The sequence below is a fragment of the Carya illinoinensis genome, chromosome 13, assembly GCF_018687715.1.
Source record: "Carya illinoinensis cultivar Pawnee chromosome 13, C.illinoinensisPawnee_v1, whole genome shotgun sequence".
NCBI classification, from domain to species: Eukaryota; Viridiplantae; Streptophyta; class Magnoliopsida; order Fagales; family Juglandaceae; genus Carya; species Carya illinoinensis.
In genome coordinates, this window is record NC_056764.1 from 7095001 (window position 1) to 7114640 (window position 19640).

General features: G+C 35.1%; 2 protein-coding genes across 3 annotated transcripts; one reads left to right on the forward strand and one right to left on the reverse strand.

Moving 5' to 3' along the window:
• Window positions 1-7742: 7742 nt before the first annotated feature.
• On the forward strand, window positions 7743-10523 carry LOC122292726 (laccase-13-like). Its single transcript, XM_043101207.1, has 6 exons — window positions 7743-7955; window positions 8094-8245; window positions 8502-8746; window positions 8843-8971; window positions 9119-10066; window positions 10155-10523. The coding sequence occupies exons 1-6, from the start codon at window positions 7833-7835 to the stop codon at window positions 10283-10285; spliced, it is 1728 nt and encodes a 575-aa protein (XP_042957141.1). The 5' UTR covers window positions 7743-7832; the 3' UTR covers window positions 10286-10523.
• Window positions 10483-13084, reverse strand: LOC122292727 (SWR1 complex subunit 6). 2 transcript variants are annotated; one of them, XM_043101210.1, is made up of 5 exons: window positions 12902-13084; window positions 12233-12339; window positions 11999-12101; window positions 11399-11508; window positions 10483-10800 (listed from the first exon to the last, which is right to left on the reverse strand). In XM_043101210.1, the coding sequence occupies exons 2-5, from the start codon at window positions 12335-12337 to the stop codon at window positions 10699-10701; spliced, it is 420 nt and encodes a 139-aa protein (XP_042957144.1). In that variant the 5' UTR covers window positions 12338-12339; window positions 12902-13084; the 3' UTR covers window positions 10483-10698. The 2 variants fall into 2 exon arrangements, with proteins under 2 accessions (XP_042957144.1, XP_042957143.1); XM_043101209.1 differs by lacking the exon at window positions 10483-10800 and adding an exon at window positions 10882-11324 and having other exon boundaries at window positions 12902-13079.
• Between the last annotated feature and the right edge of the window lie 6556 nt (window positions 13085-19640).

Below are 19640 nucleotides of genomic sequence, written 5' to 3' on the forward strand. Positions count from 1 at the left end.
GTCCCACGGCGGAAAACCTAAAATCTGTCAAAATACGATGTTCGCTCGAGCGGGGTGTCGAGCGCGCGTCGAGCGTTCGACTCTGCCTGATTTCGCTCGAGCGTCCTATCGCGCGCACATCGAGCGTTCGACTCTGCCTGATTTCGCTCGAGCGGCCAATGTCTCTGCTCGAGCGATCTTCGTTTTTCAGCAACCCGCTCGAGCTCCCTGTCGAGCGGCAGTCGAGCGTTTGAATCTGCCTGAATTCGCTCGAGCGGCCAAAAGCCTCCGCTCGAGCGAACTTGTAAAATCTGCAATATGAAATTTTGCAAGCCATCAGAGCCATTGCTAGAGAGGAAGGGGGAGTACCCTCCTCTCATTCTCCTTTTCATTTTTGCATTGTGTATACACTTTCAAGTTAGTACTTTTTTTCCTCTTCTCTCCAATAGTTCGATTTTAATTGATCAGATCCGCTGCTCTCCAGCCGTCATCCGCCTAACACGTCATACCACCCCATTCTACAGCCACAAATCTACTAGGAGAGTGCGCCAAAATGATCGGTGCGTTCACCTCACGCGTGGCATATTGCTGCGAGTGGCCTTCACTCGCCACCGCACTCTGACTCCTCTAACAGCTACATGAACCGTATCAGCAACTTCATCTCACCAAGATTTTCCAAATATGGGCCACCCCATCTCCATCCCAACGACGCATGGTTGTCTCACGCCATCACAAGAGCTTTCAGCTTTCTACTATATTATCGCTTTCCCTAATTGGTAATCTCGAAGAAGGAACTACGGATCTCTCAAAAAATTATCTCAAGATAACAAACAACAGTGCACCTGCCACGCTCACCGCTTTTAATGAAGGTGCCACCACCACCACCTGTGGTTCTATTATTCACAACTTTTTACGAACAACTCATTACTGTCTTTTAAGATTGTGTCTTCTTTGTAAGACATGAATAAAGACCAAGAAATTGTTTGCAAAAACCCATATTTTTTTCATTTTTTTCCAACACCTTGCACTGTTGTTATTGTTCTAGGGTATTTATTGGAAAACCTCACCCCCTCTTCATATATTATCTTTTCTACTTTTCTAATAAAGATTACTTGCTTGCTTAGAAAAAAAAGTACAGATCTGTATGATGAAATTAAATGCATGCAGATGGAGTATTTGTAAAGCAAGTACTATTAAAACCTCAATCATTCAATTATTACAAACGTCTTTAAGTTTTGTGTATTATGCTTTATCGATATTTAATCAAAACTTTTGCTGATCACATTCACTCAATCTAATAGATATTGCTGATCGCATTTACTCAATCGAAATTTTGCAAATGAAATATATATACTCTGATCGATCTACATATTATGCTTTTGTCATTCATAAAATCGATCGATCGAAGTTCCAACATACATATATTTCTATTACTCGAGTTGAGCCAAGTTTCAATGGCTATCAAAGCTCTCAATATCAAACTTATTGACCTCCTTTCCTTCCTTCCCCCTAAGCAAGCTAATCATGCTTCTCCCTTCATTCCCCTCACAAGTCCCACAATCATGATGTTAAAAAAGAAAAGAAAAGCTGGTAACTTGCAAAGTACTCTTACTTGGTTTGATGCCGAAGAGTGGGTAGTGGCCGAGCTTAGTCTATCGGTCCAAACATCGGTCTAACATAGAGGAAGAGAACTGAGAAGATATTTCTTAAATCCAAGAGAGAGGAAGAGATCTGAGAGTGAGGATGCACAAGATCTGACAGAGAGGAAGGATTTGCCGCTGCGTTTTCTTTTTCTTCAGATGGAGTTTGAATGAATGAATGAATGAATTAGTGAGGATGAGCTTCTTCTTCCCGTTGTGTTTCATTTTTTCCTTTTTTTATTATAATATAATCACTGATGTGGCGTTTTGCCACGTTAGTCGGGTTCGCATACAGGCACAAGTATCTACTTGTGTGTAGCACTGCTGTTATTTAAATGATCAATTGTGAGTTTAGAAACTGATAAACTTGAATTGATTGTTTGGTTCCAAATCTAATTTTGACTAGGGCCACCTTTATTTTTAGGCATATATATAGGTACTAGTAATAGAGGTACTTCCGATGGCGTTTGCCTAGTTTAGATTTTTTACAAAATTTTTATGATTTTTCACAAAATAAAAATAATTAATAAATTATCTAACCTCATGTTCAAATACCTAATTTCATGTTCTCACAACAGAAACAAGACAAGGCCCTAGCTAATCGCTTGAACTGTAAAATGTAAAGGAAAAAACTAATTCCATTAATATAAAGAAAAAAAATGATAAGATGACTACCAATTATAAATTAACCCCCATTCCATTAATGTAATATTAATGTTATAGATGAATAAGTTTAAATGTTGAAGAAGAATATATAAAATAATGTGACATTTATTATATAGAAATATATATATTAGCCTAACGTGGTCAATATTAATATAAAATATGAAATCAAGTTTGATTTACCATGAATACAATCAAACCCATATTTATCTACGTATGATCGACTTGTAAAAGTTATGTATTATTATCAAGAATATAGAAATGTCAATATTTAAAATATTTTTGTTAAATTTGTAGGATTTATTTATGATTCAAAATTATTATACATTTTTTTAATTTAGACATGATATATTTTTTAATTTATGAAATTTATAACCTAAACTATAATCTAACATGTTAAAAATTATTTTCTCATAAAAATTTTATAAACAATTAGTATTAATTTAAAAGAAAAAAAATACTATAAATCATTTGTGATAAAATTTTTAGATGGGCTAATTTTTAAGATGGTTTGATTTTAAATATAAAACCCAAGGTCAAAAAATGAAGCCCAACTTGTGTGGAAGCCCAGAGGTCTCAATTCTCTGTTCGTGGATATTGTTTATTCTCTTTTTTGTTGGTTTTATTCTATTTATGTTGGTTTACTCGATATGGTTTCTTCGCAGTCCCTATTTCTCTCTTCCCATTGTGCATTTATCGATTTTTCTTGGATGGTGGAGTGCGGTGGAGTTGTATGTGATGCAAGAGACTTTTGACGCTCATTAACAGCAAAATAATAGTTAACGGAAAAATAAAAAAAATTACTGTAGTAATTAGATAGCTACTTATTATAATAGAATACATATGATTGGCTATATAATATTTTTGACAAATTAAAGACTATGTTAATTTAAAAATTACTGTAGCAATTAGATAACCACTTATATAACAGATCATTTTATGTGATCTGTTATATTTATTTTACGATAAAATAAATTTACAATTTAACATATGATATTAAATTATGTCATTTACTAATTTATTTTTATGTAATCCCTTTAAAACTAAAATATTTTTCTATTTTTATTTCAATCTCTTATTCGTCAACAAAAGCCGTTTCACATAGCAAAGATGTCATGACCCGGCCGATTATATACCCATGGGCCATGACCCAAGCCTAACCATTGTCCTTTCCTAACCCAGCCCGATTTTATTAAAGAAAAACTTCCAGAACTACGTCGTTTTGGAACTTACCCTAAAACCCAATTTTCTTTTCTTTTTCTTATCTTTGTTTCTTCTTCCCATCCCCCGACTCCTACGTCCAGCACCCCCCAACTCTCTGCAGAACACCCCCACGCATCTCCCTCTCTTACGCTTCTTGCTCATCCCTCTCTCTTTCAGTCGCCCTCTCTCCACGTCGGTAAGCCTCTCCGACCACCGCTCTCCCTCCCTCGGCCTCTTTCTCTTTATTGTTGCTGTCCACCTTGCTCTCTCTCCCTGAAATTCTTAGCTGCCACTCACCACTAGGCTACTGCCAACAACGCCACCCACACTGCCGCTCGCCACTCGACCTTCTTCAGTCTTGCCCACAACAAAGCCACTGCACATCTCATGCCACTCCAGACTGTCCTCCACTGTCTCCTCCATCATCTGTTGCAGTTCCTAGCCACAGGTAAATCTCCATCTGTGCCTGCTCTCTCTCTTTCCGTCACTCTGTCGCCTTCTCTCGATCTCTCATGTCGTTTCCTTCTTTTATCGCTCGCTCTCTCATCTTTGTAGGTTTGATACGAGACTCGGTAAAAATGTACACAAAGTAGGGATAAAATTGAAAAAAAAAAAAAAGTTAGACAAAAATACTGTAGAACCCGCATTCGTGTTTACAGTTTATATACATAGTAGATATGTATATTAATTTTTTTTACGAGGGTGTGTATGTTTATTTGTACAATGAAATGTAAATTAAATATTAGAATATACGTGAAATATGTTCTTATATATAAAAATAAAACTATTTCTTTTTTCTTTTCTTTAAAAAAAAAAAAGTAAAACTGAGCCGTGGCCCACCCCTGCCCTGCAGCTAGTTCCTTCACTAGATAGGCAACATGATCAAAGAATCAGACAAATTAAAAACTTGTCTATTTGAAATGAATTATTGATAGAAAATACTAAAGTTTTAAAGATAATTATTTACTTTTCGAAGTCAACAGTTCAAATATACCTTGAGTTCTATAATAAAATAATCATCGAGATTCATAAAATCTTTGGGTTAAGAAAATTAAAGTTTACTCCAAGAAAATAAATACTCTTAAGATATCCATCAAGGAGTGAGAAAAAGAAAACAAAAATCACGATTTCAATATATTCAGACATATTATATAATTAATATTAACTTATTTTAGTTGTTGTTACCTCTTTTAATTATTTATATATTTAAGATCTTCTATAATATAGAATTAACCACTTGCTGGGACCAAACCTAGCTAATTCCAAGTTAACAAACCTTAATTTTTATACAAACAGACATTGCAAGAAAAATAAATATATATGATTAATTATTTAAGACAAGAATGAACTCATTTTTCTAAAAACAAATGATCATTTAATTCATATTTGGACCCCTTTGATCTCTCTCTAAGCAAAAACACATTCCACCACCGTTTCGGTATAAACTCCTCTCCTCTAGCCAGAGGGTGGAGCACCTCCCTCCCCCTGTCTGGCCTTTGGCGGCTCTGTCCATAGTATTTTTTTTTCTTTTTCACTAGTTTTCCACCTATAGCACTGAAATGTGCCAATCTGCTGTCCACCGGCCACCAAAGACTACCACGCACCCTACCATCAGATTCTCTAGCTGCCGATCTATTAGACGGCAGAAGAAAACTGACTAAAAGAGTGACACGTGTCTCACGCGATGCTCATACCGCGCATGAGATTCACGTGTTGCCACGCCAGAGGAAGTATATTGCCGCCACGCGTAGAGCTATTAGGGTTTAGATTCGACCTTTACTTTACTTTCATTGGTGGCGCGTGAGCCACACACGCCTCCACAGTCAGTAACGGTCTCTCGCTGGCGATTCGACTCATTTTCCGGTTGCTATATTTCTATGTTATTGCTTTCCCTAACCAATAATCAAAATAAAATGGTCGTGGAAGTCTACTTTAGTCAGTCTAGCCCAACAAAATGTAGTACACATTTCACTACAACTTCTAGCTATAGTCTTATAGTCAGTTTATCAGATTATGTTAAAATAGTTTCAAGTAACTTTCTTTGGTGGGAAATGGGTGGGAGCCAAACTTTTGGCTTCAGATCTCTCTTTTTTTAGTTCACTTGTATTATATTTGCTGTTTTTGAGATGATTATTAGGTATTCCCACTCAATTGAATATTGTATTTTGTAACTCCTTAATTTATCTATGATATGCTAGCTTCCTTTAAAAAAAAAAAAAAAATGATCATTTAATTCATAACAAGTAATTGATCATAAATAAGTGTCGTTCTTGTTATATACTAAACAAATATAATTAAGAGTACCAAAAATATAAAAATTCGAAATGTTGTTCTTAAATTTAAAAAATATATGAAATAGATTATTAGCCTCCAGCCACGGGGGTGGCTGCCGGCAGAACAAAGCCATTGGACACGAGTGACCAACAACGTTAACGGTCCCCAACAGCAAGTGTACGGCATGTATTTGTGGACAAACACGTAGTATTAATTCAACAAATTAAGTATTTTCCATATTAGCTAGGGTTCTGACTTTTTTGCTTTGAGTTTCAGCCCCAATAAGTCAGTTGGATGGTTACCTAATTCATCTTCTGCATTAAAATAGTAGAGGTCGATCTCAGAAGTACCACGTCGTCTGATCATCATGATCTCATACTTTTGAATACATTTCGAGCAGTAGTAGACCCTATCATCATCAAACCACCTTCATTTTCCAATTTTTTACACCTAATGCAGTAGACGTAACTACTTCTCCTATTATTCAGTTCACTGATTGATCATGTTTGTTGCGACTGTTGGTTTCAAGTCTCCATGCATATTGCTACTCCACTTTACAATTAAAAAATAACAACTTTTTAAAACATTAACTCCATCTTATTGATCAACCAAATCAATATTTCTTCTAATTTTTTTATTTGTATTCTTAGCACTCTTTCACAAATGAGTTAAAACTCTTTAATTCTTAACGAGTGGACTCAATATTTAAAATATTTAATTATAATTTAAATTCAGAATTTACTCTAATACTATATAAAATCACTATTTACCTCAAAAATTTAATCTAATGGATAAAAATAGATTTAATTATTTGTAAACTTAACAAATAAGACATACCTTGAACAGCACAAATCCTCTTTAAGAAAGGAGTAGTTCGGTTTGGCCATACAAAATTTTCATCTCATCGTTATAATTTTTTCAAATTGTCATACAAAATATAATAAATAATTTAACTTCAAAATAATAATAATTTTTAATATTTCATCTTAAAATTCAAAATTTTCATATCTAAATTTTCAAGTGACCAAACCGAACCTAGTCATAATAATCAGTGCATATATATATATATAGATGGCTTGATGTTTACGTATACGTACATTACGGCCACCTGCCTAGGAAAAATCATTTTGTTAATTAAACAAATTCCACTTTGCTTCATTTGCTATTTGTCAAGACCATGGACTTTGGAGTGGGACATATTTCAAATGACAGAAAAGTAGTCAGCTAAGACAAAAGAAACACTTCTTCTTCGTCCTCCTCTATACCTAACCAAACCAAAACTGATCAACCTCACTCGAACCGTTCTTTGATAATGTTATCTAGCGCATGGATTTTAAATCACATTAAGAAAATACTACAACAATTAATCCACAAAAAAATAGAAATTGAACATTATTTTCATATGTATAATTAGTACTACTTGACTAAGAAGTACACGCGCACTACAACAAAAAGCTTATTTGTGACTGGTTATTTGCAATAAAAATGATCATTTTCTATTAAAATGAATTCATTCTTGTCACAAATCATCGTTTTTTGGTAGTGATGCTACTATATTTTAAAGAATATTTAAGTGTGTAGATTAATTAGCCAAAATAATGTATATCACTTGACTACTTTCGCTCTTTATTTCATGTGGGACTCAACTGCATGCATGCACTAAATCATGTATATATCCCTAAAAGACATTCTGATCATTCCATAATACATTTAGATAATGAAGACTTATTGGAGGACATGCAACATATAATAAATATATGATTGGCACATACATTTTTTACCTTATAACATATATGCAGGCGTCCACTGATGAAGGTGATGAGGCTAGTGGGTGCACCAAATTCCCTTTATGGTTTGACTAATTGTCCCAAAATCTATACAGAATCAGTACTGTTGACTCAAAACCTAATGTTTCCAAACCATTTCTCTCTTAAAATTAAAAAAGGATAGAGCTTTTATATTTCTTTTAGTTCGTGTCCCGCTTTGTGACAGTATAAATTAATAGTTGCCCTCTTATGGTTGTAACACACAGAGAAGCAGTACGAGTTTAATTCAACAGAGGCTGAGAAATCAATGGAGACTACTTACAATCTCATTGTCAAGCCATGGTGCACTCACTTCTTTCTTGGCTTATTTGCCATGCTCGCTCTGCTTTCTTTGTCTGCAGATGCAGAAACTCAATACCATCAATTTGTTGTGAGTCTTTTCTTCATTTTCTGAACTGAATATCACCACCAGGCACCAACTCTTAAACCTCTGCTCTTGGTGATTTCGAATGGAGTGTAATTCTGTTACTAATTATTAGTTTTGCTATAATTTTCTTAACTGATATAGATTCAAGCAAAGCCAGTGAAGAGGCTGTGCAGAACCCACAACACAATTACAGTAAATGGACAATTCCCAGGACCAACCTTGGAAGTGAGAAATGGGGATTCCCTTGTGATCAGAGTGGTGAACAGTGCTCGATACAACATCAGCCTCCATTGGTAAAATTCTTACAACTCATATATTCACGATCAATCACACATAACACCAAAGGTTGATTTGCAGACAAGTATATGCATGCATGCATGCACGCACGCACTTGACCCCAGGCCCCAGGGCATGCATTGGCACTCCAATATATAGAGAGCTAGCCTGAATAAACCTGCCAAAAGACTTGCAAACCTAGTACCAAACACTATGTACCTAAAATTCATGATTCTTGTAATTTGATGTCTATAACTGCATGTTATTTATCAGGCATGGAATTAGACAGCTCAGAAATCCATGGGCAGATGGGCCGAGTTATGTGACTCAGTGTCCCATTCAACCGGGAGGGACATACACATACCGTTTTACAATCATAAACCAAGAGGGTACATTGTGGTGGCATGCTCATACCGATTGGCTCAGAGCCACTGTTTATGGAGCTCTCATCATCCGTCCTCAATTGGGTTCTCCATACCCATTCTCAACGCCCAAGCGAGAATACACAATTCTTCTTGGTAACAACTCAACACTAGTTATTCTTACCACCAATCAATCTGGGATTATGAGAAAGTGATAGAACTCTGACGGCTTATGATGATGGTGATAAACAGGAGAATGGTTCGACAGAAATCCCATGGATGTTTTAAAGCAGGCTCAGTTCACAGGAGCAGCTCCTAATGTTTCAGATGCATTTACCATCAATGGTCAGCCTGGTGATCTGTATAGATGCTCCAGCCAAGGTAAGGAGTAAACTTACTAGTTTAATTTAGGTCTAGTGGGAAGAATAATAAACTAACAGTGCTTGTTTGATCGTGAAAAGATCTTGGTATCTTGTTTTTATTATATGGTACCATAAAACGGTTACTATAACTAAAACCACAATGCAGAAACCGAAAGATTTGCAATAGAATCGGGCGAGACAGTTCTCCTACGAATCATCAGCTCTGCACTCAATCAAGAACTCTACTTTGCCATTGCCAACCACAAAATGACTGTTGTTGGTGTTGATGCTGCATACACCAAGCCTTTCACAACCAATGTTGTCATGATAGGACCAGCTCAGACAACCAATGTCCTCCTCACCGCTGATCAGCCCCCAGCTCACTACTACATGGCTGCACATGCCTATAACACCGCGAATGCACCATTTGATAACACCACCACCACAGCCATCCTTGAATACAAATCTGCTCCCTGCAAGAAGGGGCAATCCTCGAGACCAGTCTTCCCTCAACTACCAGGCTTCAATGATACAGCCACAGCAACTGCTTTCACTGCCGGGATTAGGAGCCCTTCTCGGGTCAATGTCCCTACTGACATTGATGAGAACCTATTTTTCACAGCGGGATTAGGACTAAACAATTGCACACGTCCTAACAGCCCCCGTTGTCAGGGACCAAATGGAACTCGCTTCACCGCCAGCATGAACAACGTTTCTTTTGTCCTCCCTAGAACAAACTCCATTATGCAAGCATATTATCAAGGTGTGCCTGGTGTCTTCACCACAGACTTTCCACCTGTCCCCCCTGTACAATTTGATTATACCGGCAACGTGAACAGGGGACTCTGGCAACCTATTCCAGGAACTAAGCTCTACAAGTTGAAGTATGGTTCCAGAGTACAGATTGTGTTCCAGGATACAAGTATTGTCACAACAGAGGACCATCCTATGCATCTTCATGGATACCATTTCTACGTTGTTGGATCAGGTTTTGGCAACTTCAACCCAAGACAGGACCCAGCCAACTTCAACCTCGTCGACCCACCAAAGAGGAATACCATTGGAACAAACCCTGGTGGATGGGTAGCCATCCGATTTGTGGCTGATAATCCAGGTGATGCACTAAATCTCAAAAATTTAAATACACTCGCATAGATCCATTGATCTGATTTTTTTTCATGTACTTTCTTGGTGCAAAACAGGAGTTTGGCTGTTGCACTGTCACATAGACGCACATTTGAGTACTGGTTTGGCAATGGCTTTACTAGTTGAAAATGGAGTTGGGGAATCTCAGTCTGTAATACCTCCACCACCAGATCTGCCCGCGTGTTAAGACCATCAACAGAGTATCATCATTCACCAGTCATTTCGTCTAATGTTCAAATCAAATATTTGCTGTCCTCTAGTATTGTTAGAAAATTATATAAAGGTTTGGCTGAATCTTTTGCCATGGGTTTCTAGAATAGTAGGCCAAGAATCGGTCAATGCTCCACTGAGCAGCTGATTTCTCAAGTTTCTTGATTGTGTGTATTGTTTTAAAAATCAGATTGGATTTCAGATTTTATAACAAATTAGTTATATCTGTTTCATTCCAAACTTTCTCACGATACGTTTATAAGACATACCACAAGCGAAAGAAATGTAAGATCCCCAAAAGCCTCTTTTGCCAATGCAAACAAAGCTGGTAGCCATCCAGTAAAATCCACTTGAATAACTCATGAAGGTGACTTTGCCCCGAACACAAGACTACAACCATCTTAATTGAGTGGACCTTATTCTGATTGGCTGTAGACATTTGAAAACCAGGTGAAAATTGCCAATACACTCCCAAACAGGGTTGACATCAACCTGAAAACCTACACCAAGCATGTGGCATCTGTAAGGTGTGATTTCCAGTAATTGAAGAGAAAATTCAGTCAACGCCAATACTCCCATGGAAATATATATATATATTAATTATTTTTTAACCAACAGCATAAACATAAAATGTACAGGCAATATGATTACGAAAAAGAGAAAAAAAAACCTTGTTTCTAGGGGCAGTAAGAAAGGGAAAATCAAAAGTGATAACATCAATAGAACACAGTAGACAACAGCTCTGGCATATAATGGCAAGTTGGCATCAAGAAACATTTACAAAGTTTGGCTAGTTAAAATCTCCAAATCATTCAGGCAACAAATTTCAGACAACGGGTATCATTATGTATATTTTGGCAACGGCATGAACAGAAGCGCATCCCACACTTCACACATGTATAGCTGGCAGCATATCCACAAACAGTACAGAAATGGCGGCGAGAGGTAGAGCTAGGAGGTCCCACAGCTGCCCTCAAATAGGAGGGAACGTGAGAAGGCAATGTTTCTAGGCTTGCCTGTAGTTGTTGGAATAATTAGTGACCAAAGCAAGTAAAAATAAAAACAGTACAAGCAGCATTTCCCTTGTTACCTCATGTAAAAGCTCGGCAAATGTTCTCGGGGCTTTCCTAGCATTCTCAAGTGCTTTTGCCTGTCTGGTTTTACGTTTTGTGCCCTTGGACTGCCTCTTGTGCATATATACTGTGAGAAACAGTCCCCCAAAAAAAAAAACAGAGAGAGAGAGAGAGAGAGAGAGAGAGAATTATTTCAGCTAAAAAATGGGGAGGTAACTTTACACAAGTATCTTCCAGTGCCACCCTAGCAACGAGAAACATCCCTTATAAAGATATACCAAATGTGACCATTAAATCCCACAGACCAATCCTCCATAATTGAGTACATGAGAGGATCAACTTCAATGATAAGAGAGGGTCGGTTATATCTTCTTGTTCTACTTTTTAGAAATCTAGATCGTTTCCACATACAGGACTTCTGTTTCATGGATGTAGGTATATGCTCTATGTAGCGTATAGAGAAATGGAAACCCATTCACTCCCCCAATTAAAGTTAAAGAGCATTGGTATATATATATATATATATAGAGAGAGAGAGAGAGAGAGAGAGAGAGAGAGAGAGAGACTGAACAGAAAGGAAGAAAGAAAAACAATTGAAGAACCAATATGAATTAGACCTTGATCTTCATCATCAAGAGAAGTATCATCATCTTCGTTAATTTCAATCGTCTCCATTCCCGCATTGTCATTTTCTAGTGCTTCAAGGCGAGCAAGAGCAGCCTAAGAAAGAATTTCTATGACTTCAGAATCCACATTGAAGGGAGCTAAGAAATCTACTATTTCATCAATAGTGCCAAGTAAAGAAACCACAAATCCAAAAACTGATTGTCCAATAAACGGATTGGGCATACCTGGGCGCGATTGTCACTATTCGCTAGGGCAGCAACCATTCTAGGAGCAACCTTACGTGTTCGGCTCGACATGCGTCGAAATGGGCTGGAATTGTCTTCATCCATTGCTGCAAATGTATAGTTAATTAAGATAAAGCCATCATTGACGACATTATTCACTATGTATGCTGTATGTAAGCCTTGAATACTATATGATAAAGTAAAATTTTTCTATTGGGTAACCCACTTTTGAACTTATCCGCACTAGCATTAGGTTAAAAAAAACCTGGCTTGAAGGATTTGCCACTTGACTCCAAAATCAAAGGCACAATCACTTGGAGATTTTAATTCAGTGTCTCTCATATTGAAGCGAAAATATGGGTCGCCTCCAAAACGGCTGAGAGATACGCAAACAAAAAATTGATACAGACATGAATAGGAAGACTTGGAGAGCAAAGCTCTGAGGCTCCACATATCCACAAGATCAGATCACGTCTTAGACCCAAAATTCAGACCTACTGATTATTTGAGATTTAAAAGCGAGCCCGAAAAAGAAAAAGAGAACGCGGAGATTAATCCAACAAAAAAAGCAGAACTTCAAAATTCATCCAAATATGAATTAGACAAAAATCAAAGCGAAGAAAGAAAAAACCAAAAAGCACCATGAACATGGGGAAGAGAGGAACTAACCTGGGAAACACGTCGAGGAAGAGGAACGGAGGGGCGGGAGGACGGTGGTGCGGAGCTACTTCGTTGTCGTTCAGAAATCTGTGGTCGGAACCAGAGAGAGAAGCAAAACGGTGAAGTTGTGAACGAAACGTTTTGGCCAAAATTTCCTACACACAGTAAACCACAACTTCCATGCCAATTACCAAGTAAGGATTAAAAATAAAATAAAAAAGCTACTACATATACAAAGAGGTTATATAAAATAAATTCATAAATTGATATGACTTCATAAAATTCATTAGATCTCCTTTGTAATAAATATAACTTTACAATCTGACGTACTATATAAAATCATATCAATTTATAAATTTACTTGTATGTAATACCTTTATAGCTAAAGGATTTTTCCAAAAAAAATTTGCATAGGAAAACACATGAGGATTATAAGGTTGCTTATGATAATCCATTAAAAATATGATTTTTTGTTAATATTGAACAAATTTTTGTTATATAAATGTTTAATATTTATGAATAAAAAATAAAAAATTAAGGTCCATAGGAGACTTAACAAAATGATAAGGAATATGATAAATAATGATGTCATGGTGGGTTAAAGAAAATAGAAATGTTTTTATCTGTAAAGAGATTTTATAAAAATAAATTTATAAATTAATATATTTTAATCTGATACGTATAATAATAAAGTTATTTTATTATAAAATAGATTTAATATATTATATAAAATTATATTAATTTATAAATTTATTTTTATAAAAAAAATTGTAACTATAATACTTTTTATTCAACTCAATGTTCGCCATCTCTTAAAAAAAGAAGTCAATGTCCATATATAATTGTCTAAAGGAAAATCCAGCCAAAAATAAAACTGAGGGCAAGTTAAAGATCTTTAAAGCATGGTAAATGTTATGCTATTTAACTTTTTAAAATATTAGGATTTAAAGGAATATAATCTTTTAATTAGCCTTACAAAAGTTCAGCAGATGCTAGTGTTGTCCAACTGATTTTTCTTATCCTATATAAGTTATTATCTTTACTAGGCCCGTGCAGAAAAAAGAAAAACCCGATCTATCCGAACAACCTGACCCGACAAAAGCGGTCTAAGTTAGTTTTTGGATTGAACTCGTTAAACTTCCATTTCAATCCACACAACCCAACTTGTTTTAAATACCTTAAGTTTGCTGCTTTGCAGACCAAATCCTAATCGACTAGCCCTCCTCGTTCTTTTCTTAATCAGCTTCGCCTCCCATTGACATCGCCTTCATTCATCGTCACCTGTGTTCTCCTTTATTTTCAGCATGCTCTGTTGCTTTCAGTAGTGGCGACTTGGAGATAGGGCTGAGCAGAAATTCGAAAATACGACTCTACTCTAACTCGGAGTCGGAGTTTTTTCTCCATAAAAAGTGGGAGTCGGATGTAGAGGTGTGCCGACTCCGACTCTGTTCCGATCCGACTTTAATACTCTACTTCCCACTTCCCATTCTGATTCTGCCTCCGCCTTCAACTCCGTTATGATATTGTACATATTTTATAAAAAAATATATATATGTTTTTCTATATATTAATCATATAAATATAAATATAATAACATGTAATAATAATGTATAAATACTACAATGCATAATAACATGCAACATTGTAATATTAATGTATAATATAACATGTAACACTAATGGATAAATACTAATATATAAATAATAAATTTATAATAACATGTAATACTAATGAATAATAACTAAAGTATTAATTATATAGAATTTATATTACTATATCTTATATAGTTAATTAAATTCAATAATATACTAGCATGACCCCATGAGTTAATTATTATAAGCTAGTTATTGTTCCTAAATTGGATAAGTAGACTAAATTGACTAATAATAGTGTATAACTAATAATACATTCATTATATATATATATATATATATATATATATATATATTTATATATATTTATATATATATATATATTCTATATGAGTATAACTATAACTTAACTTATATAGTTATTTAAATTTAATAATAGTATGAACTATTTATTGTTCCTAAATAATATACTTATACTATAATATAATTATATAAGTAAACATCTACTAATGTACAATAAACTAATGTAATAACTTGTAATACTAATTTATAATAACATTTAATACTAATAATATGTAATTCTTAAAACATGTAATACTATAGTATAATAATATATAATTGTCAATAATCAATACTACAATACAACTACAAGATTAATCATTTTCATTAATCAATTCTAATAATTAAATTGAGTGATAGAGAAATTAGGTTTAGAAGTTCAAAATGGCCAAAAATGGAAGCAGGCTAACCCACTCCTACAAAACCCTAACCTACTCCTACAAAACCTAACCCAAAACGACACCTTTTTGTCAATGAGAACGGCACCGTTTTGGCCCCTAGCCTTAATCCCCTTTCTGATTTCCCAATCTCCCCCCCCCCCAAACCCTAGTTCCCGAATCTCATTCCCATTTCCAAAAAAAAAAAAAAAACCCTAACTCCCTCTCAAACACCCCCCACTTAGTGCCTCTCACGCTATCACCAACAGGCCCAACCCTCTCAGTCTCAACTCCATACGTGGTGACGTAGTGGCCCACTCTCTCACTCTACATTCCAGATGCTGTCAGTGACTCGACCAAGTGAGACAGTGAGATTCTCCCTTCTCTCTTTTTTTTTCTCTTTCTTTTTTGATTTTTGCGGTGACGAGGTGACGTCGTCTGTAATTTTCTCAATATTATAAAAGATCATGATGTGAGCGTACTTATATACTCATCTGGTTTGGCCGCTTTTTTAGGTCTTAGAAAGTAGAGTAATCAATCTTCATGGGTTTTGCCATTCGGCGAGATTCCATTTCCATGTATTGTTTAGCGATTTTTCTTTTGTTTGTGTGTACAGATTCCGAGTTCTATATATTGTTTCTTCCTTTTTTTTTTTTGTTCTTTCTATTATTGTATTAGATTTACTAACTAAGATTCTGATCTTTTTACTATAGTTTCGTTTCTTGATTTTCATTGATTCTGATCTTCTTTAGATCGATTTATCTGATTTTACTTGCATACTTCCATGAATATTACATAAATACTTTGGTGATATTGGTATGTATTTGATACTCGAATCTAGCTTGCCTAACATTGATATCCCTTTTTGCTAAAAAAGGTGCCTAGGATGAACATATTTTGTTGATGGCATTGTTAATATTGATGGTTCTGTGCTATAAGTTATAAAGATGGTTCTGTTAATTTTGATGTTGATTACAACTTTGAATTTTAGAACCCAAATTCCATTTCTAGACTTAATCTGGTGTCAAAAATATTATCAACATGGACTTATCATGATGTTGATAAGTAAACACAAAGTAATAAATTTCCCACAAAAATGAAAGTAGTGAGTTTAGTCCCTTTTCCCATTTTTTATTATGGTTTGGTTGATTTCCCCTTTACACGACTTTAAATGATTAAAAACAAAAGGGGGGCTAATTTAATTCATGGTCTAATGCCTAATTCACATGCATTAAATAGTAACTAGGAGAGCCAAAGCCCCTAGAAGATGTATGCATGCATATGTATATGCTGCTCACCAGGCTGATTAATTAATATTACTCCATAATATATATGCAACAATTACTTCCCTAAATTGTACTTAATCATTTATTCATTAGTAGAATCAGTACTATAATTGGGACTGTTTTAGGAACATGTGAGCTATTTTATTTTCTTTTTGTAATTGATGGTATTTTTTTGTTATGGTTAAAGTTTCTGGTTATTATAGGTTGCTATTAGATTAAAGGAGTGATGGTGTTTTTGGAACTGCTGGGGTTATGTTGAATACTCATTTTGAGACTATCTTTACCTAACTTGTTTGTTATGTTCTACAGTTTTAGTTCTTAAATCATTGATATATAAGGCGTAAACACTCATACATCCACAGCTGCATCTTGTCCTGGCATCCCAGCCCCAAAACAACTAATTGATGCTCCCAGTCCAATAGTCGATGAGTCTAGCGGACCAATAGACTCTTCGATAGGCACTCCTAGTGCCTTCTGTTCTACCCCTCATCCTCCACTTGGTAGTATAAATCTTAAGAATAGTTTTGAGGTATGGGCCAACTTCACAAGAGTATCTGATTGTGATTCTAAAGAGTCTGTACCTACTTGTAATCATTGTCATAGGTAATGGAAATGTCATCCCAAAAGGCAAGGCACTTTGGCCATGAAAACACACATCCAAATTTGCCCCAAAAATCGTAAGAGTAATTTGGACAAGAATCAAATATTCTTGATCCCGGAAGCAAGAAGTGAATGAGGGGAATGGGAAAAGGCCGTAAGGATGACTAGATATAATGAGAAAAAAAAAATCCGGGCTGCCCTTGCTAGGATGGTGAAAGTGGACGAGCTACCGTTTAGATATGTTGAAGGAGAAGGGTTTCGAAAATTTGTTAAATCCCTTGATTCTAGGTTTCCTATTCCTTCTCGATTTATCGTAATGCGTGACTGTATGAGACTATTCTTGTGACGCCCCCAAATTCTGTTTGGGATCGGACGGACATTTGAAGCGTCAAGACATGCAACACAAGGTTACCTACTCCCGTTCATGACATATAAGATGCAATGTTCCTAACATGCATCTAACAATATGGAATATTCGCAGAGGATAAATTTTTTTCTTTAGCAATACTATGCACCAAATTGAAAATATCTCAAATACTTAAAACATACTTCATATATAAAAACCGATTGAACAACTAAGATCACAACACTAGTCCAAAATGGTTATGATCCAAAAAGTAAAAGAGATGCAACTCCATCGTACAAGTAGTAATTTACGTTAACTACTATATTAACATTGATGTCGCACCGTCGCTTAGTCAACTGTATCTAGTTGGTTAACTCCTGATCCTCCTTCAGGTCCTGTAACAAGATCTACCATTCGGGAGGAATGGTAGTTGGAACTACCACAGTGAGATTTAATTACAAATCTCAATAAGTTAACAAAAACTTTCACACAAGCTAATAATGCATGGATGACAGTAAAAGCATGAATGTATAATCAAATTCATAAGTAATTAAAGTATAACTTGACGTATAACATAGCATAATTGACATAACTTAAATTGAAACGTGAAATGAACTTGACTGGACATGAACTTGATCTGAAACTTGTCTTAACATGAACTTGTTCTGAAACTTGACTTAACATGAAAAATACATACTCCACAGTTGTTGTGGCCCCATGTACATAACATAATTGATATAACTTAAATTGAAACGTGAACTGAAATTGACTTGACATGAACTTGATCTGAAACTTGACTTATCATGAACTTGTTCTGAAACTTGACTTAACATGAACGTGATATGAAACTTGACTTAACATGAACTTGTTCTGAAACTTGACTTAACATGAAAAATACATACTCCACAGTTGTTGTGGCCCCATGTATTCTACACAAACTTGACTTAACATGAAAAATATATACTCCACAGCTGTTATAGCCCCATGTATTTTACGTGTAAATACATACTCCACAGTTGTTGTAGCCCCATGTATTCTACACAAACTTGACTTAACATGAAAAATACATATTCCACAGTTGTTGTGGCCCCATGTATTCTACACGTCACAATTGTTGTGTCTCATGTAGTGTATGCATCACAATTGTTGTGACCCCATACATAAGTAATCAAGATGAAACGTGACTAGAATACGAAAGGACTGAAGCCCTGACGTAACATAACGTGACTTGAATATAACTTAAAATACATGACCAACTTGAGATAGAAATATTTAGTAACATGGCATAACATATAATAGACAACATATTTAACATAGCATACTTGCAACAGTGAATATTACTTGACTTGACATACATGTAATAGATAGCATACTTAGCATGACGTACTTGTAATGTATAGCAATACATGACAGAATATATTATGTAACAGATAAAAACTGATGACGGAATGAATTCTGTATAACAGACAATCACGTGATAACTTGACATGGCATGACATATATGATAACACACATACATACACTATAGTTCCTTTACTTAGCACACATACACAGTAGACTACTAGTAAGTTAAAAGCTAACTTACCTCGATCTTCGCATTTTTTATAAAACCTTAAGCGCGATTACGAAGAACTGTAATTAGTAATTTTAAAAGTTAGCACTAAATCACTAATAATTTAAAATATGAAAAATATTAACTTAAAGAGTAAAATTTCCATTTTACTCTTTGCATGTAGGAAAATGACTGTTTAACCCATAACTTAAGTATTTTGTATACTAATTCCAAAAGTCACCAAAATTTACATGCTTCATGTAAATTTTATCCTCAACTCAAATATCAATTTAGAAAAATTTAAAACTAATCACAACTATTAAAACTTCATAGGGCCAAAATTCTCATATGCTATTTCCTTTGATTTTTGTTTCTAACTTGTTTTTATTAACCTTTTGATCTATAACTTATAAAGATGTGATCTTCAAATCAAACCATCACATGATTTAAAAAGATATCCTAAAACATATATAAGCTTCTAATTCAAGATCACATGGTTAAAAATTAACCAAAACATAAATTTAGCCAAGAATATCCACACTTTGGCTTATCTGAATATCTCTTGGCATAAAATTTCATATTTTTGAAACTAACATCAAATATCTTCAAAATAATAATATAACATGTATATAAGATACTTAGGATCCTCCAATAAA